At 48.4% G+C, this 25,571-nt stretch overlaps 1 protein-coding gene across 3 annotated transcripts in view; it reads left to right on the forward strand.

Moving 5' to 3' along the window:
- The window catches only part of KCND2 (potassium voltage-gated channel subfamily D member 2), a 455,155-nt gene that overhangs the window by 420,094 nt on the left and 9,490 nt on the right, over positions 1-25,571 (forward strand). The window contains exons 4-6 of one of the 3 annotated variants that reach the window (XM_048836174.2): positions 13,203-13,301; positions 14,941-15,036; positions 17,079-17,138. In XM_048836174.2, the coding sequence (XP_048692131.1) occupies positions 13,203-13,301; positions 14,941-15,036; positions 17,079-17,138 (255 nt within the window). The remainder of the gene's footprint in view (positions 1-13,202; positions 13,302-14,940; positions 15,037-17,078; positions 17,139-25,571) is intronic. The other 2 variants (XM_048836176.2, XM_048836175.2) reach the window with 2 other exon arrangements.

Genomic DNA, 25,571 nt, shown 5'->3' on the forward strand with positions numbered 1-25,571 from the left:
TGGCTACAAAAAGGAGTATCTGACAAAACGTGCTGGTGACAGGCACTAATGGAAAAATGTTGTCTTCTCTTCCTCTTGTGACATACAGAAACCATTCATTCTCCACCTGGCACCTCTCGGGGACTAAACTTATGTTATACTTCTATTAAGGTGCATCAGTGCACTCTGTCAAAAACAGCCAAATATAAACATCTCAAAACAGTTCCTTTTTGGCAGCATATTATATGATCACTGGTGCTGTGACACTTTTAAAAAGAAGCAGCAGGATTAATTACTAGAACAACTAGCAGTATTTATTGGACACGCATTTGCTTGGAAATCCACGTGGAAATGAAGAGAGCATGGTATGAAACAAAGCTGCCCCCCATTCCTTCGCCTAAAACCTAGCACCAGGGATTCTCTATTCCATAGAGTGTCGGCACTAATGCCCTCTCAGTGTCGGAGGAGCAGGAGAAAAATACAGAGGAGCCACCGTTCTCTCCTTTCTGTGAATTACGTGGCACTGCAGACATATTTTCCTACCCTGCACACTCTATAGTAGATGGAAGTGTATGATCCCATTTTTGGGAACCACTCATTTCTGTGGCAGTCTCCTCTTACTCTTCTCAGTTCCTTCTTCATGCAGAAGACATGCTGTGAACTTCTGTGCTCAGACTCTTCTCACTCAAGCTCAAACTTACCAACCCAACACCACTTAGAAATCTTCTCAGATATTGGTTGGCAAACAAAATCTATTTTGTTTCACATTTCCCAGGAAGATTGAGTATGGCAGCTGGAAGGCCGTTGCCCTGACAAAGAGAGGGAACACAGATGAAGGATTAGTTTTTAACATTTTGAGCCGAATATCTTCCCTCAAAGGTCCAAACCAAAAGATCTGAATTTTTAAAAGGGGGGTTTACATGGAACCTGCCTGAGTGATTTATACAAGCAGTTCCCTCAAAGAATATTGTAATGGACTTGAGGACTAGAAGCTATGACATTTATTATTGTTATTATTTTATTTGTATTATCTTAGCACATAGGAGCTCCAGTCATAAAGTTCCCCTCAACCCCCAATGACACCCAGCATTTGACAGCATTCAGAGCTACCGAAAGTGGACATTCCCCTACCATAGTCCATATGCCCATAAACACCTTTGAATGCATCTTGTTATTAAAAAACAACCCTATCATAACAAATGTATGTAATTTTCCTGTCCTTGGATGTAGGATTTTTTGTTTTTGTTTAAATAACAAAGACACTTTCTCCTATTTTTACAAAGACACAAAAGTGTGGAAGAATTTAGGGCATCAAGTTTCAGAGTGGAACTTAGATTTTATTTTGTTTTTTATCTATACTAGCAACCAGCAATTTATAGAACTGGTCTTGAATAAGCATATCGTCCATTCTGATAGTTTTGCAGCCTTTTCTTAGACAATGAAATTATTCAGCCTCCTCCATGAGAATTTATTGCATAATGTACAGTGCTTACAATCCTTTGGCTGGCCTAAGCCTTTATTAATTCAGTTGTGGGGAGGGTGTGAAGCCACCAGAAGCAGTGAACTAGCTATCTCTTAGGATCTGATCCGAAGCCCATTAAATGCAATGAATGGACTTCCATTCACTTCAGTGGGCTCGTGATCAGGCCCCCTGCAAGGAGCATTTTCAAGAAGTTAAAACATTAGAATGAAAGTCAGGATATCTGATTTCTGGCTCTGTCACAGATTTGCTGTGCAATCTTGGGCTCTCCAGTCTATCTTGCCACCCATGCAAGTTGGACTTAGTGATAAATGGTCACTTACACCAAAAATCACAAAATATTCAGGTTGCTTCCGGTCCCAAGAGACCAGTCACTCACCCCAGATCAATTTGTACCTCAGATCTTATACGAAAGACAATGCCTGTAGCTAGTCCTGTAATTAACTAAATGTTTATTAACTAGGAAAAAGAAATAAGAGTTATTTACAGGTTAAAGCAAGCAATCATGTATGCAGTCTGTGATTCAAAAGATGACAGATATGTAGTAATATGTCAGCATTGAATGTCTTTTTAGGGCTTAACCTAGGTTGACCCTGGGGATCTCTGCTTCCTGTTTCTCAGTGCCAGCCTTTGTAAGAATCCAAACAAAGATGATAAATCTTCATGTTAGCTATTTTTATTTCCCTCTTCCAGCATTCAAACCAATGAGATAAGGCCTTCTGCACGTACTGTCCTTGGGTAGAAGGGGCAATCAATAAAGCTTTTGTCCTACAATGGCCCACTTAATTTTTGATAGTCCTCACAGATGGGCAGGGAGAGCAAGTCTTCCCATGTGACTTCACAAGTTCAGAGCAGGATTTTTACACTTATAAAACAAACTTATATTTTACCTAGTAGCATGGAATACAGACATTACAAGTAAGATTAATGGATGCAGCAACTTACAAGCATTTCATATAGTCTAAATACTTAATACATTCTTATAAGACTAATACCTCTTTTGAACAGAATTAACATACAGGTGAGCTGGTTTGGTTTTCAGCTATGAGTTTCAGTTCTTATAAAATGCCTGTGTCCTTGGCCAGAGCTGGCACTTGGTTTACCAGCATCAGACCTGTAATTATGTGTCACATGCTGCAAGCAGAATTGTCTCCATAGCTCCTTTCCACTCTATTTCTCGGATTCCTTGGATGGCTGCTGAGAAGACTCTCTCTCCCTTTGGAAGTATGTGGCAGAAAAAGAAGAATAAGTTCATTCCTCAAAACTGATCCAGATCATGATTGGAGAAGATATTTGGCTAATGCAGTGACCCTGTTGTCTTTCCCCATACACACTATTCCAGGATCATATTATACTAGCAGGAGTAAACAAACGGCTTTATTCTGTAATGTCATAGGAGTTGGAGAAGAACTATTCCCCTATTTTGTGAGAACTTCAACCTAGTAATTATTGAGAATGGAAAAAGTCATATTACCTCAAAACAAAACATTGAACTCTCTCTTCTACTGCAGTAGTTCAAAGCTCTTCACTTGAGCTTATATTCTACAGCTGAAATTCAGGTTTGCTAAATCATTGCTCTGCACTTGGCTTTAGGAACCAGAAATCCGTGGATTGAGCATGAGGACAAAGTCAAGCACCCTTTGATATACAGGGAACCAGTCATAAAAATTCCTGCAGGAATTGTACTGAGGACTCCACACTTTCCAGGAAGCCAACAAAGCGAAGACTATTCTGGAACTTCTGCTTTCTGTATTATTGATCTTGAGAGTCTTTTCTTTAAACATAGGATATCCCCTCTATTGTTGGCTTCCCACTGTTCAGTCTACACTATGTGACTCAATAGTTCAAACTGACAATTTTACCAGAAATGTCTTAGGGAAGCTCAATCATTTTCCATCCATCATCCTCCACCTAAAGACCAGCACCTCCTCTGGACAGCTACCAGAGACTGGTCGTACTGGATTCCTGGGAAGTGGGCAAACATAAGCCTGCACACGGCTAAAGGACCCTCCCCCAGCCTATGGGGAGGATCCACTGAGCCCGGGACTCAAATAATTACTGGGGGAGGGGTGGGGAGGAACAGAAAAAACAACAAGAACATGGTGTGATGGTCAAAGGGTCAAAAGTCGGGAACCGGAAAGGAACACCGAGCAGAGAACCTTGGACAGCACCCACTGCTCCTTGAAGGTGTCAAGGGAGCCAGCGGACGCTGCCCAGAGGAACTCTGCCTAGATACGAGAGTGGATAGAGGAACGGAAATAGGACCCACAGTCACAGAGAATCCCTTCAGCCAACATCCTCTCCCTGTTGTTAGAGATGGCCACTTTGGCCATCGCTTGGAGAAGGTTGGCGAGGTGGTCCCATGACTTTGTGGGGCCACAGATAGGGTGTGCATATAAGAAAAGGTCGGGGGAGAAGTTCAGCATCAGTACGTCTAGGAGGAGCCAGAAAAGGGACTGCAACCTGGTGTACTCAAGGTAGACATGCACCAGTGTCTCCCTCACGCCACAAAAGGGACAGGTATCGGGGACGGGTGAACCATGCCAGGTACATGCCCATGCTCATGGCTCCATGCAGGAGCCGCCAACCCATATCCCAGTGGGCCATGGGACCAAGGTGGAATATAGGCTAGCCCACTGAGGTTCCTCACCCTCAATAGGTGGCAGTAGATCCAGCCAGTTAGTATCAGGGCGAGACATGAGGGTGAGGATATGGAGAGTATGGAGCATGAGTGTGTACATATGTGCCCTTAAAAAGAAAAGGAGTACTTGTGGCACCTTAGAGACTAACAAATTTATTAGAGCATAATAAGAATGCTCTAATAAATTTGTTAGTTTCTAAGGTGCCACAAGTATTCCTTTTCTTTTTGCGGATACAGACTAACATGGCTGCTACTCTGGAATATGTGCCCTTGGCGCAGTTTGAAAGTGAACTGGCTATAGGTCACACAGCCGGCTCTAGGTGTGTGGGTGGGATGGCTGGGGGGACTCATGGGTCAAGGGCCCTATGAACAGATCTGGAGGGCCTGGGGTGTGGGGTGGGCGAGGAGCACTGTCCCGCAGGACCCGCTTGAGGTAAGCCCGAGAAGCAGGCGATAAAGCTGCCCTCACCTTCTGAAATATACACTGGGGAATTCAAAGGGTGTAGAGCCCCATGTGCTGAGCGAGCAACAGGGGATCCACCCAGACTCCCCGTTTGTAGTCCAGGAGGGCTTCGATTCTGGTGACTCCTGCCAGAACCAGCCTCTGGTGCACCAAGGGGGACTCTGCCACCTGCACACCGAGTTGGGGATTGTGTAGCAGAGGCTCCACGTGAAGATCTATCCCCTCAGCAGCTGCCATGGACCTGGTTGCTGATACCAGCTTCCAGGTCCGGAGAAGGTCCTGGTAGATGACCAGCAGCTCAAAGAGGTCTCACAGAAGACCTCTCAAATGGAGATAAAGGAGCTGCTGGTGATATCGGAGCCCTCAGAAGCGGCGCAGGAAGGCACGAGCCAGCGTGCTCCACGCCGGGCTACCTGCACTATAAAGAAGTCTCTGCAGGGCCTGGAGGTGGAAGACACAGATTTGAGTGCGAGGGCAGTTCAGGCCCTGTCCTCCTTCCTCCAGGGGGAGACTCAAGACACCTGCAGAGACCCAGTGCAGTCCTGACCAAAAGAACTCCAGAACTACTTCTGAAGGTAGGCCAGGAAACCTGGGGCCGGGATCAGGGTGTTGAGCTGGTGCCAGAGCATGGACAGGACTAGCTGATTGAGCACCACTGCCCTCCCCCACAGGGAAAGGCACTGAAGTAGTCCTGTCCACCTCCACAGCTGCTCAAACACCCTGCCCTCCAAATCTTGCCAGTTCTTCAGAGGAGAAGGATGCGTGGTAATAAGGTAAACACCGAGATAGCGCAGTGGACCTGCGCTCCATCGAATGGCCTGTAGCGTGGGTGGGAGGGTGCTCGCCTGCCACCCGTCCCCAACCACCAGGTCAGAGCTCTTGACACAATTGACCCGGGTGGAGGAAGCCACCAAGTATATGGCCTGGCAAGCCTCCACCCATGCCAGGTCACCCAGGTCTTGAACCATCAGGAGCACGTCATCGGCGTTTGCTGACAGGATCAGCCACAACTCTGGCTCACAGAGCACCAACCCTGTCAACCTCCTATGGAGGAGATGAAGGAAGGGCTCGATGGCCAGAGTGTACAGCTTGCCTGACAGTGGGCAACCCTGATGCACCCTTCTCCTGAAGCTGACCAGTGCGGTCAGGGTTCAGTAGCGCTTGCCCAAACACTCTGTGGAGGCATACAGCACCTGGAGAAAACCCACAAACTAGGATCTGAAGCCGAATGCCCACAAAGTTCCCAGGAGATATCCATGGTCCACCCTGTCGAATGCCTTCTCCTAGTCCAGAGACAGGAGGGCAAACAACAGACCATCACTACACTCGAGCTCTAAGAGGTCCCGGTCCAGATATATATTATCAAAGATGGTGCGGCCTGGGACAGTGTAGGTCTGGTTAGGGTGGACCACGTCCGACAGCACAGACCCCAGCCGCAGTGAGATGGCTTTCACTACGACTTTGTAGTCCGTGCTGAGGAGGAAGACGGGATGCCAGTTCTGAAGACTGTGGAGGTCCCCCTTCTTTGGAAGCAAGGTGAGCACAGCCCGCCTTCATGACAGAGGGAGGACCATGCTCCCCAAGAACTCGGCCCAGACAGCAACAAGGTCCGGACCAAGACACACAGTAGAACTCCACAGTCAGCCCATCCATGCCCGGAGATTTATTAGTGGACATGGGACGGAGGGCTTCTGAGAACTTGGCGAGAGTGAGAGGTAGCTCCAGCTGGTCCCGGTCGCCTGCGCTGACTGTCGGGAGTCCATCCCAGAGCACTCTGCAGGCTTTGCTGTTGGTCTGATCCGGGGAGAAAAGAGCAGCGTAGAAGGCCCTGGCCCTTCCACACATCTCCTCCAGATCCGTGAGGGGGGCACCATCCTCTGCCAAAAGACAGGTCACGTGCTTCTTAGCCCCCATGTTTTTCTCCAGGGCACAGAAAAAGCAGGAGCCACAATCCATCTCCCGAAGGAGACGGATACGGGATCGAACAAATGTGCCACAGCCCAATGGTCCTCAAAGGCTCAGAGCTCCTCCCACTTCTCCTGGCACGCTCCACAGAGGGATGAATCCCCGGGGATGGCGGCCAGACACCTCTCCAGGTCCAAGACCTCCCACTCCAGCTGCTCTATCCCTACATCCCTCTGCCAGCTGGCCCCCCAGGTGTAGTTGTGACAGAAGAGCCAGGCACGCACCTTCCCCACATCCCACCAGTGCTGCGGTGAGGGAAAGACACATCTCTGCCCTCCCCAGGACAGCCAAAACTCCCAGAAGGATGCCACAAAGCCTACATCCTCCAGCAGGCTATTGTTAAAGTGCCAATAGGCCGGCCCCAGCCTCTCCAAAGTCAGAGAGGCTTTCACAGCCACCAGATGGTGGTCAGAGAACAGGGCTGGCTGGATGCTGGAGGAGGGGGCCTGCAAGAGGTGACAGCGAGATAAATAAATGTGATCCAACTGGGAGTGGTGCGACCAATCTGCTTCCACCCAGACATAAGTAAAAGTAAACTCATCGGCCAGGTGGTGGTAGCAGCAGACTTCCACCAGGGAGTGATGGTCTACGTTCTCCTGGACGACGTTTGTGGTGGTGGGCACTGCTCGGTCCCCGAGTGGTCCTGCTCTTCAGGGTGGTGATGAAATCCCCACCCAGGACCAGGCACTCATGAGGATCCAAGGAGCTGAGGAAGGCGGACGCCTGGTGAAAAAAACTTACCCGCTCCAGGCCCGATGTCACGGCGTAGACGTTGACGAGGTTCAACGTCAGCCCCTCCACCCGGGCCCGGAGGAGCAGTAGGTGACCCAGCACAACCTCGGCAGCCCCCAGCACTTTGGGCAATAGGTTGGGAGAGAACCGGGTGGCCACTCCAGCAGTACTAACTGTGAGGCAGCTAAAATACACCCTGTCCCGCCACTCCAGCTGCCAGTGAGCTTAAGTGGCTGGATCTGTATGGGTCTCCTGCAGGAAAACCACAGAGTACGCCCCGTCCCGAAGAAAGAAGAGCACCTGGCACCTGTGGAGACCCATTCTACAGCCCCAGGTGTTTAGTGTGGCAAAGGTGATCGGCACCATAATGAGGGCTGAGGAGGAACGCTAACGGCCTCCGTTGGACCCTGCAGCAATCCGTGGCCGACCCTGAAAGCCATCAGGGAGTCACGAAAGCTGCGGGCGCACTGGTAGGCCATAGCGTCCTGCCTCCCAGTCCCTTTACTCTCCCCCAAAATGGCCCTTATGGCCCGGAGGATGCAACGGAAGTCCCCCCCAGCACTGGAGAGTGAGCTGCACCTTATTCTGGGAGCCACAAGTGTCCAGGAGAAAGATGCGCAGCTCGTCTCGCAACGCATTGGGGCTGGGGTCGCAGAACTCTGGGCACCCTCCAGCCAGATCCCCACGACATCCTCATGGCCTACTGAGACGGGCAGCCAGGAGCAGACCCTCGGCATGGTGCCCGTTCTGCCGGTGCCACACAGTCCATCTCAGACCCCGGCACAGGAGTGAGGGATGGAGGGAAAACAGCAGCCCTAAGGGGTCGGGTGAGGGGAACACAAAAACTGCCCCCTGAGGGCTATCAAACGGAAAGGGAAATGACACAACGCAGGGGACAGCAATAACATGGGGGGAAGGGAGGAAGCAGGAACAGCATCAGGGACAGGAACGGGACCAGGATCAGAGATGGGGGCAGGATCAGAGATGGGGCAGAGCTGAGACTGGGAGCCCTGGCAGCCAAGCTACTGGGGTGTGGCACCTGTCCACTGGGCACGGGGGTCGAGGGAACAGAAACGGGAAGAGGGGCCTCAGTGACGCCGGGTTCGGGTGCCATAACAGACTTAACACCCACATCCATGGCATTAGGGAGCGGGGTATCTGTAGTCAGGCTTCCGACTGGAAGGGAAGGCAGCTGCCCTGCATTGGTAGGGGGTGTACCCAGTGCCCGGCTGCTCAGCACCGGCCGTTACCTCAGTGGGCTTGGCAGCCATGAGTGGAGTGCCATCCGCAACTGGGCAGGTGGACGAACCCAGGGGCACCACCAAAGTATGAGCAGTAGCAGTGGTCAGGGGGATGGGAGAGTGGAGAAGAGGGGGCGGTGTAAAGGAACCACTGCCCAGATCGAGGTCAGACCCAGGGCCTCGATCGCCTCAAAAATGGAGTGGAAGTCCCCACCCACTATCCCAGGGTCCTCCCTGCCAGCAACCGAGTCAGCACTCGCCTCAGTACCGCTGGGGAGTGCAGTATGACAAGGGGGCAGGGGGGCTCCATCTGAGGCCCCTACAAGGAGGGACTCCAGAAGGGGGCCGATAGTGCCCCCTGTTGCTGCCACGACTTCCCCAGCTGCCTCTAGTTGGTGGGCCCTATCGGGGGTGCGACAAAAGGCTCTGCAGCAGCGGCCCCCGTCCACATCGAGGGGGAGGTGCTGAGCCCGTGCCTTCTGCTTGTCTCACTTCCCCTGGACAAGGACCCAGAGGGCTGGTGAGCAGGGGTAGGGCCAAGGGGGCAAGGACGATGGTACCAGAGGTTGGGGAGGTAATGGGGGGGCAGCGTGGGGAAGGGAAAGCTCCCCCTGGAGCAGGCCCTCTGTGGCTTTGCTGCCCTCTCCTCCACAGGCCCTGCTGAACTACATATGATGGAGGTGGGACCCGCCTGCTCTTTTGGGTGCAACGGGGGGCTACCCCCATGGCCCAAGTGGAGGCAGTGGCAGGCTGGGGGGGAGTAGGGATGACTACTGGTGCTTGATAACTAGGGTCGCTGGCGGTGACAGGGCCAGTGCCTTCCCGGGACTCGGGGGTCCCAGGAGTCCCTCAGTGCCAGGCCAGGGGGCAGTCTCTCCAGACTTGCCCCATTGCCCAGCAGAGGTAACCCCGAGTCCTTCCCCAAAGAGTAATACACCTGGTACTGGGACCGTTGGTGGGGCACCAAAAAGTACCCATCACGCACTCCCAGCGGTAGTTGAATCTGCATCTGCTGGCAGAATGAGAGGACGTGACGGAGGGTGGGGTCCTTGCAGCCTCGCGGGAGAGGACTGATCACCCCAGGGAAGAAAGGCAAAATGGCAGCATTGGGAAGGAAGGGCAGGTCAGAGGTGAAAACCACCCGTACCCCCAGGTCTTCCACGGGCTCTAGGGGATGTACATGCCCCCACGGCCAGGCTCTTCTCCACCGCCTCCTGGATGGCGGCCTCAGATGCCAGGAAGACAACTACCTTCCTGTACATCTTAGAGGCCGCCAGCAGGGCCATAGGCCCCACCACCCTCTTCAGTGCCCGCACATAGGCCTCAACGTGGGGCGAGGCGGGCACCAGGAGGCAGTGGATGCTGTGCTTCCTAGTCAGGGTGGGAAAAGGGCCCCGGCCGCCAGGGATGGAACCGGAGGCGGTGGCGGGGTAGATGACAAAGTGAGGGGCCGAGGGACCACTGCCACCTGAGCGTATGCTCTGGGGGCCAGGGGAGGGACACCCCCAGAGCTGGTGGAAGGAACGGCAAGGGATAGGGCATGGGGAGCTGTGGCCGACGGCAGGGGTGCGGCAGGGGGGGGCAGCCCCTACCACAAGGGTCTTGGCCTTCCGGGTGAGGCTTTTGACCTTTTTCTTCCCCTGGCCCTTTCTGCCGGTCGGGGGGGCTCCCCCAAGAGCAGAGGAGATAGGAGTCATGGCAACAACAGAATCCATACCCGTGCCTGCCGCCGGTACCCGCAGCGGGGGTGATGGCAAGCAGTCTGGCAGCAGCAGTCAAGAGGGAAGCTGCAGGGACAAATGGGAGAGCAGGTGGAGGGGAGGCAACAGGGGCAACCCGGGTGGGGGAACCCCAGGGGGGCTCCACCCACCGTTTCCCCCACCATTCGCAGAGGGGACAGGGATGAGCACAAAAGAGAAGGGGGGGGAAAGAGAGAAACAGGAAGGGGTAAAGCCAACTACTCCTCCCACTAAGTGGCAGGCAGGGGAGGAGGGCGGCAAGGAGAGTGGGGGATCGGGGACATTGATCAAGGCAGGAAAAGGGTGGTGGAAATACCGGCTCCTCTGGCTGCACTAGGGAGGGGAGTGATCACAATATCATAGAGGGGTGCAGTCAACAAAGGGGCTCAAGAGAAAACGGGAAGGGGCACAAGCACATGTGGGGGACATGGGTGCATGGAGCAAGGGGGCTGGACAAGGTGTGGGGGGACAACAAAAGGCGAGGGGAGAAAGGAACAGGCTGGAAGCAGACCGGGGTCAGGGTAGGAAACCCACAGGGACCAGCAGCAAAGGCCAGGGCAGAGCAGGCAAAACTAGCAAACACCAAGGGACCTGGGCAGGGTAGGCAAACAAACAGAAACTGCCTGGGGACCTGGGTCGGGAGGCAAAAATAGGCAGCAGGGATTGTGCGGGTGGGGCAGGCAACACCGGGAAAGGGGGCAAACTGCTGGGAGGAGGCCTATGGGCAAAGCAGAGGGTGGGGGAAGTCCACCTGCCAAAAGTAGCAGAGGAAGGGAGGGCAAGTCCAAGGGGACGGGAAAGGCATGTGCACTTGTGGTTCAAAAGCCCTTGCTCAGTGTTGCCAAAGCCAGGTGGATAAAGGCCAGGTGAGCAGCCAAGTCCAGGAGTGGAGAGCAGTCAAAATGGTGAGCAGAGGTAATGGAGGGGGGGTGGCAGTGGTGGTGGTGAGGGGGTACATGGACTAGGGGGAGGGCTCCACATCTCTTCACCCCCCACCCCCCCGCACAACAAGAATCACCACCATGGGAGTAAAGATGTTAAAGTCACTCAGTCCTGTGAAAAACCCCCTCCACAATGTCCTGCAGTAGCTCCAGGTGTACCATGCTCTGCAACTCCTCTTCCTCCTCCTCACACCAGCAGCAAGCTCCACAGCAGCAAACAGCCGGCTGAGAGAGACCTCACAGATGGTAGCAGGATCCCTCACTCCTTCTCTGGGGAGCAGGCCAGCAGGACTCCCCAAGGAGCAGCAGCAACCAGCTGGTGAGGTAGCCGGGGGTGGGTCTGGCCCAGACAACAGCTGAAGAGGGTGCTCTGTGCCCAGAAACAGCAGCTCCACGCCCACAAGAGAGTGATAGAAGACAGGCATATCAGCCCTAGAATCAGAGGTGAATGTAAGCCAGTACAGTCCAGTACAGCTTCCCCAGGCTGGCGATTTAAAGGGCCCGGGGCTCCCTGCACGGCCGGAGCCCCAGGGCCTTTAAATCGCGTCCCGAGCCCCGCTGCCAGAGCCCTGGGGTAGGGCGGCAGGGCTCCTTCAGTGATTTAAAGGCCTGGAGCTCTGCTGCGGTAGTGACCGCTGGAGCCCTGGGCCCTTTAAATTGCCCCTGAGCCCCGGGGCTCCCAGCCACCTCTGCAGCTAGAAGCTCTGGGGGTGATTTAAAGACCCCAGGTCTCCTAGTAGCAGCCGGAGCCCTGGGATCTTTAAATCTTGATTTAAAGGGCGCAGGTACTTAAAGGCCCTGCCTTTTCCGATTGAGGCCACGTCCCCACTCAGGACTCCAGCATACCGGTAAGTCCTTTAAGTTACTTTCACCCCTGCCTAGAATGGTAAAGACCCTTGTTCCCAGGAGCTGAAAACAGCTTATCTCAGTCCTCCCGAATCCAATTAAGGATCTTTAAAAAAACCTTTTTCTGGTGAGAGAGAATGAGGAGAGATGGAAGATAAGCTGCAGGAGGAGGAAAAGGTTTCTCCTAGATGTAAGGCTGCTCTCTTCCCTATAGGGGAAGCAAACATGCTAACAGACTGTTTGGGGAAGGACTGGAACCCAGAGGTCAGCATAATGAGGCAATACCCCCCAGGGAAAGGTCTTCTCTTTTTGTTTGGCTGAAAAGTACTTCTTGGCCTACTCTGAGGCCCACCTTGTCAATACTGAAGAATAAAAACTCTCCAGAGTGGGACTGATTTGCTCCAGGTGTACCCCGCCCCCCTCCCAGAGAGGAAATTGCTGAGCCGGGTGAGGTAAAGGAGGTGCCTTGCCACACTACACAAACAAGAGCTCATCTGGCCCATCCTCTCTCAACAATTTGTTGTTTAAAATTTCAAGAGAATGCTCAGACTGGGACAAGTGGTGATTCGTATTAAGTATCTTTATACAAGTAGGCATAAACAAGATGTAACAAACACCTTGTAGCAAGTAGAATGCTTTAGAAAGGTCTGTCAGGAACTCAGGAATCTAGCTTTTCCGTGTACTGACGCCTTTCTCATTGTTATACATATGTTTCTCTGAAAATTAGAATGCTCTGAGGAACTATGGAGGCTCTTCATGGCTCATAGCAGCTGAAATGTTCTCTTGGACCATAGACGTTTCTGTTGAGGAACTTTTACTTGAAGGATTAGGAATGACCTAAATTGAGATGGAAGCAATATTCCTGACCTTCAAGACAGATATAGAGGTGACATGATCACTGCCACAGACAAAGGAAAATATAACTTGCCTGATATTGTGAGAATATTTATATTGTTCCATTTGGCTGATTCATGGAAAGAAACAAAAGCTGCTAGCTAATTTGCAGTTTAACAGGGAAAACACTCTTGATTTGTTGCCTGAATGACCATCACTTTAGTGATTATGACATCGGTATTCATAAACAGCAGATTCCAGTTAGCTGCTTTCTATAAACAGACTAATGGATACAATAAGTAGAAGTGCCACCATTTCTTTTTGTCTCCTCCTTTGCACAGAAAGCCAGACTTGCTAGAATTCGAGCAGCAAAGAGTGGGACTGCTAATGCTTACATGCAGAGCAAACGAAATGGCTTACTGAGTAACCAGCTTCACCAGGTAATATACTTATGTAATCCAGCTCCAGAATAGCTACTTAATAATAGCACAGCAGCCATTTATTCTATTTATCATGGGGACTAGTCAATCTGACTTGATAAGTAATACTATCAATAGAAGTAGGTTAAAGAAGGACAAACTGAACAACTATTATTGTTTAAGCAAGATTACAGGATTGGATGACAGTATATAAAATAACAAAGGAGGGGATGGTTCACAAACTCTGGACTGAAATACATCCCAAATTTAAACTGAAGTTTGGTTCAAATCAAAAATCCATAGTTATCACCATCTCTCTGAGCCAAACCAAGACACTGCATCTGGGCACCCTGAGATTTTGGGAAAATGTTGATCTAGATCTGATATTTATGGTCTGAGAAATAACATTTTAACTGCAAATGTGCTCAAGCAACTAAATATAAATCTGGATTTTATACATCCCAAAGTTTGGAGTGTTGGGACCTAAAGGACGTTTTATGCCCATCTCTAAGTTCGACATTTGATATAGTCCCATTTTCATCCCGATTTAGTTTAGTGCCCTCTAGTGAATAATGATGAAAGCATTTAATAAATCAGGAAATGTTTTCTACATAATTCTTCATCCTGTGTCTGTAACATCTGCTGTACACTTTCTGAACTCAGCGGGTTGGGATCAGTCAGTGACGTGATTTTTTTTGTATAAAGGGTAATACCACAAATTCTTCAGCATTATTAAACAATCTCAAGAGGAAATAAGACAACTATATGCAATTTCTTTTTTAAAAAGGCCGATACACAGGGGAAAGTGTTTTACCATCAGTTAGATTTATGACCATTTAAGTGTGTGCTGATTTTACACTCAGCACCTTAACATGATGATTACATCTGTAGGTTGCATTGTTCTAACTATACACAAAAGGCCACCCAGTTCTGGGCACCACACTTTAGAAATGATGTGGATAAATTGGAGAGAGTCTGGAGGAGAGCAACAAAAATGACAAAAAGCTTAGCAAGCCTGAGCTACGAGGAAAAGTTATAAAAACTGGGAACGTTTAGTCTTGAGAATAGAAGACTGAAAGGGAACCTGGTAACAGTCTTCAAATATGTTAAGGGCTGTTATAAAGAGGTCAGTGATCAATTGTTCTCCATGTCCAGTGAAGATGGAACACAGAAGTAATGGGCTTAATCTGCATCAAGGGAGATTTAGGTTAGACATTAGGGAAAACTTTCTAAGGGTAGTTAAGCTCTGAAATAGGCTTCCAAGGATGGTTGTAGAATCCCCGTCACTGGAGATTTTTAAGAACAAATTGGACAAACACCTGTCAGGGATAGTCTAGGTTTACTTGGGCCTACTATAGGCCAGGGGCTGGACTTGATGACCTCTTGAGGTCCCTTCCAGCCCTACAATTTTATGATTCTGTGGAAATGCTGAGGTATGGGACATTCAGGAAGGGTTGCAAGGAAAGGAGAGAAAATATTTTGATTAATAAACAAAAAAGTCATCATGCTCAAACTGATTTATTTTATACCATGTAGTTTTTCCCTGATAAAGCACTGCAGATATGCTGCAGTATACACCCTGAGTCTGTTTTCATCCAATATTTGGCTGAGAGACTTTTGTTCACAAATGAAAATAATAGAGAATTCTATGTATTTACAGTCCACCAAGGAGGAAGAACAGAACTTTCTTAGCAAATCTGGCTCTTCCTTTGAAACACAGCACCACCACCTGCTTCACTGTCTGGAAAAAACCACGGTAAGAAAATGGAATCAGTTTCTTCTGTAAACCTAATTTTTGTTTTGTAGTAGCTTATTTATACTAATTCCTCATGGTACAGTCCTTATCCAGGACCAAAGGCTATTTTATAGATTGGGCTGATTTAGAAATTTTCTAGTTTATTTTCATGCAATGTACATAGTAACATTTAAAGATCATAGGTTGGATCCTCAACTGACATCAGGACATTAACCTTAATGGGGCACCCCAATAGCACCAGTTGAGGATCTTGATTTATATATATTTATACAGAGAGAGAGAGTGAGTTTATGATTTGCATGTTTACTCACTTTGCTACCGTAAAGTTTCTAGGACTCCAACCTCCAGTCCTTACTCATGCAAAATTCCCAATTCAGGCAAAGCCTGAGCAAGGATTGAAGTTCTGGGTCCTCAGGTCAATCTTATGAGTTGCTGAGCACTTCCTGTGATATGGGCACTCACCTCCTATTTAAGTGAGTGCAAGTTGAGAGTACTCACCGTCTTATTCTGCAACTTCAACTTCATCCTCTGAATTGAGATACAGGTTGTCAAGGTTCCTTCCTCACTCTGAACTCTAGGGTACAGATTTGGGGACCTGCATGAAAACCTCCTAAGCTTACTTTTACCAGCTTAGGTTAAAACTTCCCCAAGGTACAAACTATTTTACCTTTTGCCCTGGACTTTTGCTGCCACCACCAAACGTCTAACACTGGTTACTAAGAACAAGTCCGTTTGGAAACGTCTTTCCCCCCAAAATCCTCCCAAATCTTACACCCCCTTTCCTGGGGAAGGTTTGATAAGAATCCTCACCAATTTGCATAGGTGACCACAGACGCAAACCCTTGGATCTTAAGAACAATGAAAAAGCATTCAGTTTCTTAAAAGAAGAATTTTAATAGAAGAAAAAGTAAAAAGAATCACCTCTGTAAAATCAGGATGGTAAATACCTTACAGGGTAATTAGATTCAAAACATAGAGAATCCCTCTAGGCAAAACCTTAAGTTACAAAAAGACACAAAAACAGGAATATCCATTCCATTCAGCACAGCTTATTTCCTCAGCCATTTAAAGAAATCAGAATCTAACGCATATCTAGCTAGATTACTTACTAAGTTCTAAGACTCCATTCCTGTTCTGTCCCCGGCAAAAGCATCACACAGCCAGAGAGAGAGGCTTTGGTTCTCCCTCCCCCCAGCTTTTGAAAGTATCTTGTCTCCTCATTGGTCATTTTGGTCAGGTGCCAGCGAGGTTATCCTAGCTTCTTAACCCTTTACAGGTGAAAGGGTTTTTCCTCTGACCAGGAGGGATTTTAAAGGTGTTTACCCTTCCCTTTATATTTATGACACAGGTGTAGCGCTACAGAATCGTTTAGCCTCAGCTCTGACACTTAGCCCCTTACAGGAACAAGTGATATAATTCCCAGCCACCAAAACACACTTGCTTTGGTTAAAAACTTCCAAGCAGTCAAAAACAGATGATTGAGTGCAGGTGTCTACTGCTTAATATCTGGATAACTATACAGTCATCATGAATGTTAAATTAAAACATAATTACACGTCAGTAATATTAATAAGAATGAGGTGTGGGCACCAAGTGGTTAAGGCACTTGACTGCAATCCTGAATGTTGTGGGTTGGAATCTCACTTGATCTCACACTGAGAGATCACCCAGCTGCAAAATGGGTACCTCTAAGTTAGGGAAGTCCAACGCAGTCGGATATGATGCTAGCCATACCACTCCCTTGTTTATCTTATGGCTGTGTTAGCCTGATGTGCCATATTGACTTTGAATATTAACAAGCCATATGTTTCATTCACAGATAAAATATTTCTGGCCAGAAATGTCACAAAGGCATTTCTGTTACCTGATCATTATTGTTTTTACATCATTTCCTGTTTATTATTTCCTAAGGAACCTAAGGACATGAAGAATAATTATATTGAGTGTAACCTTTGTAAATGTAATAAGTTCACATTGGGAAATGGTAAAATAATCTATATTTGTCCTTGTATTTTCTCTCCTGTCACCATATTGCCATGTAGGGTTTATCTTATGTTGTGGATGATCCCATCTTATCAATAAGCTGTTCAACACCATTTAAGGTACAATTTACAAATTTAGCTCTGATTTTATCAAATGTAGATGCACCTAACTAATTCTCTGGCAGTGACCATCAGTATATACAATACTTTGCCATTTCCTAACAAAGAGTTTAGATCATGTTGACCAGACATGGACCCAAATTCCAGATTCAAATACTCAAATTTTAGGTGCTGAAAATCAGAATTGGGATCAGAATTTTGTGGCTGGTGCCCATCTCTGTTGTTGACATGTTACAGACTAAATGTATGAAGGTGCATTACAGCAGAAAAAAATCAGAGATTGTCTATATGTGCACAGGCATCATGTCTCATCGTTCGGAAATTTAGTAAGCTATGTTAAATTTCCTTCATACATTGCTCAATGCTCATCATATTCATGGAATCACAAGGTTAGAGAATCATGCATTTGATTTTCATGAATCAAAGGTTTCCAAAAAAATCTTGGGGTCCATTTTCCCCCCAAAAATGTAACAGGTTATGACATATGTGACTAACTTTCAAGATGAAAATTGCCAAGTGGCATTTTCTAGTCATTGTATAACTTCTCTGTGAGACACACGGCACAAAGTTTCAATGTTTTGTCTTAGCTTTATTGTTTAATGTTGGACTTTTATTAAAAGACACAGCGCTGCATCTGCTGTATTCAAAACAGAAAGTATATGCAGCAGCTTTTCTTATTGCTCCTGTTCAAGTGAGAGCATAACAATTTCTCCATTACACACGTTATTAAATTAAAATACAACTTATGTACGTGTATAACGTCATATTTTTATTTTCACAGCCTGTTTATTCAATTGCCTTGTAATTAACATGGTCCAGTTGTTGTTTGTCATTTAGTTACTTATGTGTCATCTTTCAGGTGCTTATGCTTTCTACATGCTGTCTTTTTTAATATTCTTATCTGATTTAAAGTATAGCATAAACTGTCTAGCTTTAAATGTCTATTACAAAGGACTCGCCTGACAACCTATCTCCCCTACTACAGTTTTAACCTTTTGGAACACTTTTGAGGCATACCATGGTAGAACTATGGGCATGTCTACACTACAGTCTAAGTCGATCTTACTTACATCGCTATGGGGTGTGAAAAAGCCTCCCTTCCCCCGAGCAATGTAAGTGTCATGCTGTCCACACCGGCGCTATGTTGGCAGGAGATGCTCTCCTGCCGACATAGCTTACGCTTCTCGTCAAGATGGAGTAATTATGCTGATGGGAGAGCACTCCCCTGTTGTCACAGCATATCTTCACCTGAGGGGCTACAGTAGCACAGCTTCATCAGTGCAGCTACACCACTGTAGCGCTGTAGTGTAGACTTGCCCTCAGTCATAGCCGTCTGCTTTGGGCATTGCTTTCCACTTGAACTTTACAAATGAATTCGCAAACTTTCACCTTAGCAACAGGCCTGGTCCAACTCTCAGAAAACTGAATAGAAAGACTCCCATTCACTTGGATGGGACTTGGATCAGGCCCGGAAGCTCTTCCATCTCCCCAAGTTATTCATGATGAAAAACTTGATCCTTTTTTTCTTTTTTAACAGTGGCTCTTCAAAAAATGTATAGTACAAGCCTGGTCTTATTTTATGGAATTATACATGACATTTATTTACTTTTCAACAATTTTTTTGAGAGACAAGGTGGGTGAGGAAATATCTTTTATTAGACCAACTTCTGTTGGTGAGACAGACAAGTTTTCGAGCTTACACAAAGCTTTTCTTCAGATCTGGGAAACTAACTCAGTGTCACTGCTAAATACAAGGTTTGAAAAGATATGCTATACTATCTGTTCAAACCTTGTTTTTAGCAGTGACACTGAGTTTTTTCCCCCAAACCTGAAGAAGAGCTCTGTGTAAACTCGAAAGCTTATCTCACTAGCAGAAGTGGGTGCAATCACCCACCTTGTCTCGCTAACATCCTGGGACCAGCATTGCTTCAATAACACTGCATACAACAATTTTCTTGGCTGTTGAGTCCTACCTCCCAGATATGTGCACACCTACAACACACACAGGTAATTGCTTAGGAGCAGGGGTATATATTCTATTTGTAACTGATCAATTGATGAAGTCAGATGGCCAGATCATGCCTTCCCAAAAGTTAAGTGAGAAAATGCAAATTTGGGAATCTTCATCTCAAGGGATGAGGAGTGTTGGTTATTCACGGTGGAGATAAAACTAGCCACACACCTTCTAAGCCTCCCTTCCTTCTTTGAAGACAGCGGACACTAGCCACAAGGGGGTTTATGCAGAAGGACTTCTTCAGCATCAGACAGAGGCCACTTTGGCTCTTCTACCCTCTTTCCAACATTTTTAGGCCATTGAGCCTTTCATCTCTTTTCATCTTCTCTGAGAAGTGCAGTGGATGCCAAGTTATGGCCTGTAGCTTTCTTCTTTGAAATTACTTTTGTAATGGCAACACTTGTATTCAGAGAGGTATTTTATAGGATATCTTTTCAGCTAATATACAACAGTTAATTTACAGCTCACAGAAGAAATCTGGACTTCTTAAATTTTAATTATTTTAGGCTTGAATTCCCAAATGCAGATTTTAAATCCAAATATGTCAAAGTTCATTGTATGACAATAAATGAATATATTCCATATGCTAGAAACTTGACATGTATAATTCAATATATTTGTTTGAGCCATTATATAATTTAAAAATATCTCCAGTCTATATTAAAAGTTCACTCAGCATCACTCGTTAATAGACTATGCTAATTGAATTCTGTTTGATAGCTCCATAATAGCTTCAGGAAGCACAAAACTGTTTTATGTTGGAAAACTACCAGAGATCTTGGCAAACATACTGGACGCCCCTATACATAACCTGAAGACAGTTATTAAGTAATTTCTCTCTCTGCATCCCATATCCAGACTCTAATTGCATTTGGAGTCTTGTTTATGAACATAAACTGTGTAAAGTCAATTTTCAAGGAAGTTACACAAGCAGTTCTGTCTCCTTGTGTCACTTGAAATCATTATTCTTTTACACCATTTCCTTCCACACAAGATGACACCTGACTGTTAAATGAGTCAAGGAAGGGACAAGGGAGAGCAAATAGCAATGGTATGCTGAACAAGTTATTTCCAGTTGTACCAAACATTCAGCTGCCTTAGGAAATTAGTGTGCTGGTGCTCACTTTGCTGATGAATGTGTACGTACTTTCTTCTACGTATGCGATGTTTCTTATGGAAAACATGAATGTATTCACAGGGTATGTCTACACTACGGAATAAGGTCGAATTTATAGAAGTCGGTTTTTTAGAAATCGGTTTTATAAATTCGAGTGTGTGTGTCCCCACAGTAAATGCTCTAAGTGCATTAAGTGCATTAACTCGGCGGAGCGCTTCCACAGTACCGAGGCAAGCGTCGACTTCCGGAGCGTTGCACTGTGGGTAGCTATCCCACAGTTCCCGCAGTCTCCGCTGCCCATTGGAATTCTGGGTTGAGATCCCAATGCCTGATGGGGCTAAAACATTGTCGCGGGTGGTTCTGGGTACATATCGTCAGCCTCCCGTTCCCTCCCTCCCCCCGTGAAAGCAAGGGCAGACAATCATTTCGCGCCTTTTTTCCTGAGTTACCTGTGCAGACGCCATACCATGGCAAGCATGGAGCCCGCTCAGGTAACCGTCACCCTATGTCTCCTGGGTGCTGGCAGACGCGGTACGGCATTGCTACACAGTAGCAGCAACTCCTTGCCTTGTGGCAGCAGACGGTACAGTACGACTGGTAGCCGTCATCGTCATGTCTGAGGTGCTCCTGGTCGCCTCTGTGAGGTCGATCAGGAGCGCCTGGGCAGACATGGGCACAGGGACTAAATTTGGAGTGACTTGACCAGGTCATTCTCTTTAGTCCTGCAGTCAGTCCTATTGAACCGTCTTATGGTGAGCGGGCAGGCGATACGGACTGCTAGCAGTCGTGCTGTACCATCTTCTGCCGAGCAGTCATGAGATGTGGATGGCATGCAGTCCGTCTGCTGCCAGCCAAAGATGTAAAAGATAGATGGAGTGGGTCAAAACAAGAAATAGACCAGATTTGTTTTGTACTCATTTGCTTCCCCCCCCTCCCCTGTCTAGGGGACTCATTCTTCTAGATCACACTGCAGTCAAGGTGCAGCGAGGTAAATCTAGCCATGTATCAATCAGAGGCCAGGCTAACCTTCTTGCTCCAATAAGGACAATAACTTAGGTGCACCATTTCTTATTGGAACCCTCTGTGAAGTCCTGCCTGAAATACTCCTTGATGTAAAGCCACCCCCTTTGTTGATTTTAGCTCCCTGAAGCCAACCCTGTAAGCGCCCCTCCCAGCGTCAGAGCAATGGCAAACAATCGGGCATCTGAGAGTGCTGTCCAGAGCAGTCACAATGGAGCGCTCTGATGGGGCTAAAACATTGTCGCGGGTGGTTCTGGGTACGTGTCGTCAGGCCCCCGTTCCCTCCCTCCCTCCGTGAAAGCAAGGGCAGACAATCATTTCGCGCCTTTTTTCCTGAGTTACCTGTGCAGACGCCATACCACAGCAAGCATGGAGCCCGCTCAGGTAACCGTCACCCTATGTCTCCTGGGTGCTGGCAGACGCGGTACGGCTTTGCTGCACAGTAGCAGCAACCCCTTGCCTTCTGGCAGCAGACGGTGCAATACGATTGGTAGTCGTCCTCATCGTGTCCGAGGTGCTCCTGGCCGCGTCGGCTGGGAGCGCCTGGGCAGACATGGGCGCAGGGACTAAATTTGGAGTGACTTGACCAGGTCATTCTCTTTAGTCCTGCAGTCAGTCCTATTGAACCGTCTTATGGTGAGCAGGCAGGCGATACGGACTGCTAGCAGTCGTACTGTACCATCTTCTGCCAGGCAGGCAAGAGATGAGGATTGCTAGCAGTCGTATTGCACCATCTTCTGCCAGGCAGGCAAGAGATGGGGATGGCTAGCAGGCGTACTGTACCATCTTCTGCCAAGCAGCCATGAGATGTGGATGGCATGCAGTCCTTCTGCACCGTCTGCTGCCAGCCAAAGATGTAAAAGATAGATGGAGTGGGTCAAAACAAGAAATAGACCAGATTTGTTTTGTACTCATTTGCCTCCTCCCCTGTCTAGGGGACTCATTCCTCTAGGTCACACTGCAGTCACTCACAGAGAAGGTGCAGCGAGGTAAATCTAGCCATGTATCAATCAGAGGCCAGGCTAACCTCCTTGTTCCAATAACAACGATAACTTAGGTGCACCATTTCTTATTGGAACCCTCCGTGCAGTCCTGCCTGAAATACTCCTTGATGTACAGGCACCCCCTTTGTTGATTTTAGCTCCCTGAAGCCAACCCTGTAAGCCGTGTCGTCAGTCGCCCCTCCCTCCGTCAGAGCAACGGCAGACAATCGTTCCGCGCCTTTTTTCTGTGCGGACGCCATACCACGGCAAGCATGGAGCCCGCTCAGCTCACTTTGGCAATTAGGAGCACATTAACCACCACACGCATTATTCAGCAGTATATGCAGCACCAAAACATGGCAACGCGATACCGGGCGAGGAGGCGACGTCAGCGCGGTCCCGTGAGTGATCAGGACATGGACACAGATTTCTCTGAAAGCATGGGCCCTGACAATGCATGCATCATGGTGCTAATGGGGCAGGTTCATGCTGTGGAACGCCGATTCTGGGCTCGGGAAACAAGCACAGACTGGTGGGACCGCATAGTGTTGCAGGTCTGGGACGATTCCCAGTGGCTACGAAACTTTCGCATGCGTAAGGGCACTTTCATGGAACTTTGTGACTTGCTTTCCCCTGTCCTGAAGCGCATGAATACCAAGATGAGAGCAGCCCTCACAGTTGAGAAGCGAGTGGCGATAGCCCTGTGGAAGCTTGCAACGCCAGACAGCTACCGGTCAGTTGGGAATCAATTTGGAGTGGGCAAATCTACTGTGGGGGCTGCTGTGATGCAAGTAGCCCACGCAATCAAAGATCTGCTGATATCAAGGGTAGTGACCCTGGGAAATGTGCAGGTCATAGTGGATGGCTTTGCTGCAATGGGATTCCCTAACTGTGGTGGGGCTATAGATGGAACCCATATCCCTATCTTGGCACCGGAGCACCAAGCCGCCGAGTACATAAACCGCAAGGGGTACTTTTCAATAGTGCTGCAAGCTCTGGTGGATCACAAGGGACGTTTCACCAACATCAACGTGGGATGGCCGGGAAAGGTGCATGATGCTCGCATCTTCAGGAACTCTGGTCTGTTTCAAAAGCTGCAGGAAGGGACTTTATTCCCAGACCAGAAAATAACTGTTGGGGATGTTGAAATGCCTATATGTATCCTTGGGGACCCAGCCTACCCCTTAATGCCATGGCTCATGAAGCCGTACACAGGCAGCCTGGACAGTGGTCAGGAGCTGTTCAACTACAGGCTGAGCAAGTGCAGAATGGTGGTAGAATGTGCATTTGGACGTTTAAAGGCGCGCTGGCGCAGTTTATTGACTCGCTTAGACCTCAGCGAAACCAATATTCCCACTGTTATTACTGCTTGCTGTGTGCTCCACAATATCTGTGAGAGTAAGGGGGAGACGTTTATGGCGGGGTGGGAGGTTGAGGCAAATCGCCTGGCTGCTGGTTACGCGCAGCCAGACACCAGGGCGGTTAGAAGAGCACAGGAGGGCGCGGTACGCATCAGAGAAGCTTTGAAAAACAGTTTCATGACTGGCCAGGCTACGGTGTAAAAGTTCTGTTTGTTTCTCCTTGATGAACCCCCCCGCCCCTTGGTTCACTCTACTTCCCTGTAAGCTAACCACCCTCCCCTCCTCCCTTTAATCATTGCTTGCAGAGCCAATAAAGTCATTGCTGCTTCACAGTCATGCATTCGTTATTCATTCATCACACAAATAGGGGGATGACTACCAAGGTATCCCAGGAGGGGTGGTGGAGGAGGGAAGGAAAATGCCACACAGCACTTTAAGCACAGCACTTTAAAAGTTTACAACTTTAAAATTTATTGAATGACAGCCTTCTTTTTTTTGGGCAATCCTCTGTGGGGGAGTGGCTGGTTGGCCGGAGGCCTCCCCACCGTGTTCTTGGGCGTCTGGGTGTGGAGGCTATGGAACTTGGGGAGGAGGGCGGTTGGTTACAGAGGGGCTGCAGTGGCAGTCTGTGCTCCAGCTGCCTTTGCTGCAGCTCAACCATACACTGGAGCATACTGGTTTGGTCCTGCAGCAGCCTCAGCATTGAATCCTGCCTCCTCTCATCACGCTGCCGCCACCTTTGAGCTTCAGCCCTGTCTTCAGCCCGCCACTTACTCTCTTCAGCCCGCCACTTACTCTCTTCAGCCCTCCACCTCTCCTCCCGGTCATTTTGTGCTTTCCTGCACTCTGACATTATTTGCCTCCACGCATTCGTCTGTGCTCTGTCAGTGTGGGAGGACAGCATGAGCTCGGAGAACATTTCATCGCGAGTGCGTTTTTTTTTCTTTCTAAGCTTCACTAGCCTCTGGGAAGGAGAAGATCCTGTGATCATTGAAACACATGCAGCTGGTGGAGAAAAAAAAAGGGACAGCGGTATTTAAAAAGACACATTTTATAAAACAGTGGCTACACTCTTTCAGGGTAAACCTTGAAAGTTAACATTACATACATAGCACATGTGCTTTCGTTACAAGGTCGCATTTTGCCTCCTCCCACCGCGTGAACGGATTTTGGTTGAATGCCAGCAAACATACACTGCAATGCTTTGTTCTACAGTGATTCCCCAGTACGTGTTGCTGGCCTGGAGTGGTAAAGTGTCCTACCATGAAGGACGAAATAAGGCTGCCCTCCCCAGAAACCTTTTGCAAAGGCAGAACCGCAAATGCCAGGGCAAAGTAATCCTTTCACATGCTTGCTTTTAAACCATGTATAGCATTTTAAAAGGTACACTCACCAGAGGTCCCTTCTCCGCCTGCTGAGTCCAGGAGGCAGCCTTGGGTGGGTTCGGGGGGTACTGGCTCCAGGTCTAGGGTGAGAAACAGTTCCTGGCTGTCGGGAAAACCGGTTTCTCCGCTTGCTTGCTGTGAGCTATCTACAACCTCCTCCTCATCATCTTCTTCGTCCCCAAAACCTACTTCTGTATTGCCTCCATCTCCATTGAAGGAGTCAAACAACACGGCTGGGGTAGTGGTGGCTGAACCCCCTAAAATGGCATGCAGCTCATCATAGAAGCGGCATGTTTGGGGCTCTGACCCAGAGCGGCCGTTCGCCTCTCTGGTTTTCTGGTAGGCTTGCCTCAGCTCCTTCAGTTTCACGCGGCACTGCTTCGGGTCCCTGTTATGGCCTCTGTCCTTCATGCCCTGGGAGATTTTCAGAAAGGTTTTGGCATTTCGAAAACTGGAACGGAGTTCTGATAGCACGGATTCCTCTCCCCAAACAGCGATCAGATCCCGTACCTCCCGTTCAGTCCATGCTGGAGCTCTTTTGCGATTCTGGGAC

This window comes from Caretta caretta, chromosome 1, assembly GCF_965140235.1.
Source record: "Caretta caretta isolate rCarCar2 chromosome 1, rCarCar1.hap1, whole genome shotgun sequence".
NCBI lineage: Eukaryota > Metazoa > Chordata > Testudines > Cheloniidae > Caretta > Caretta caretta.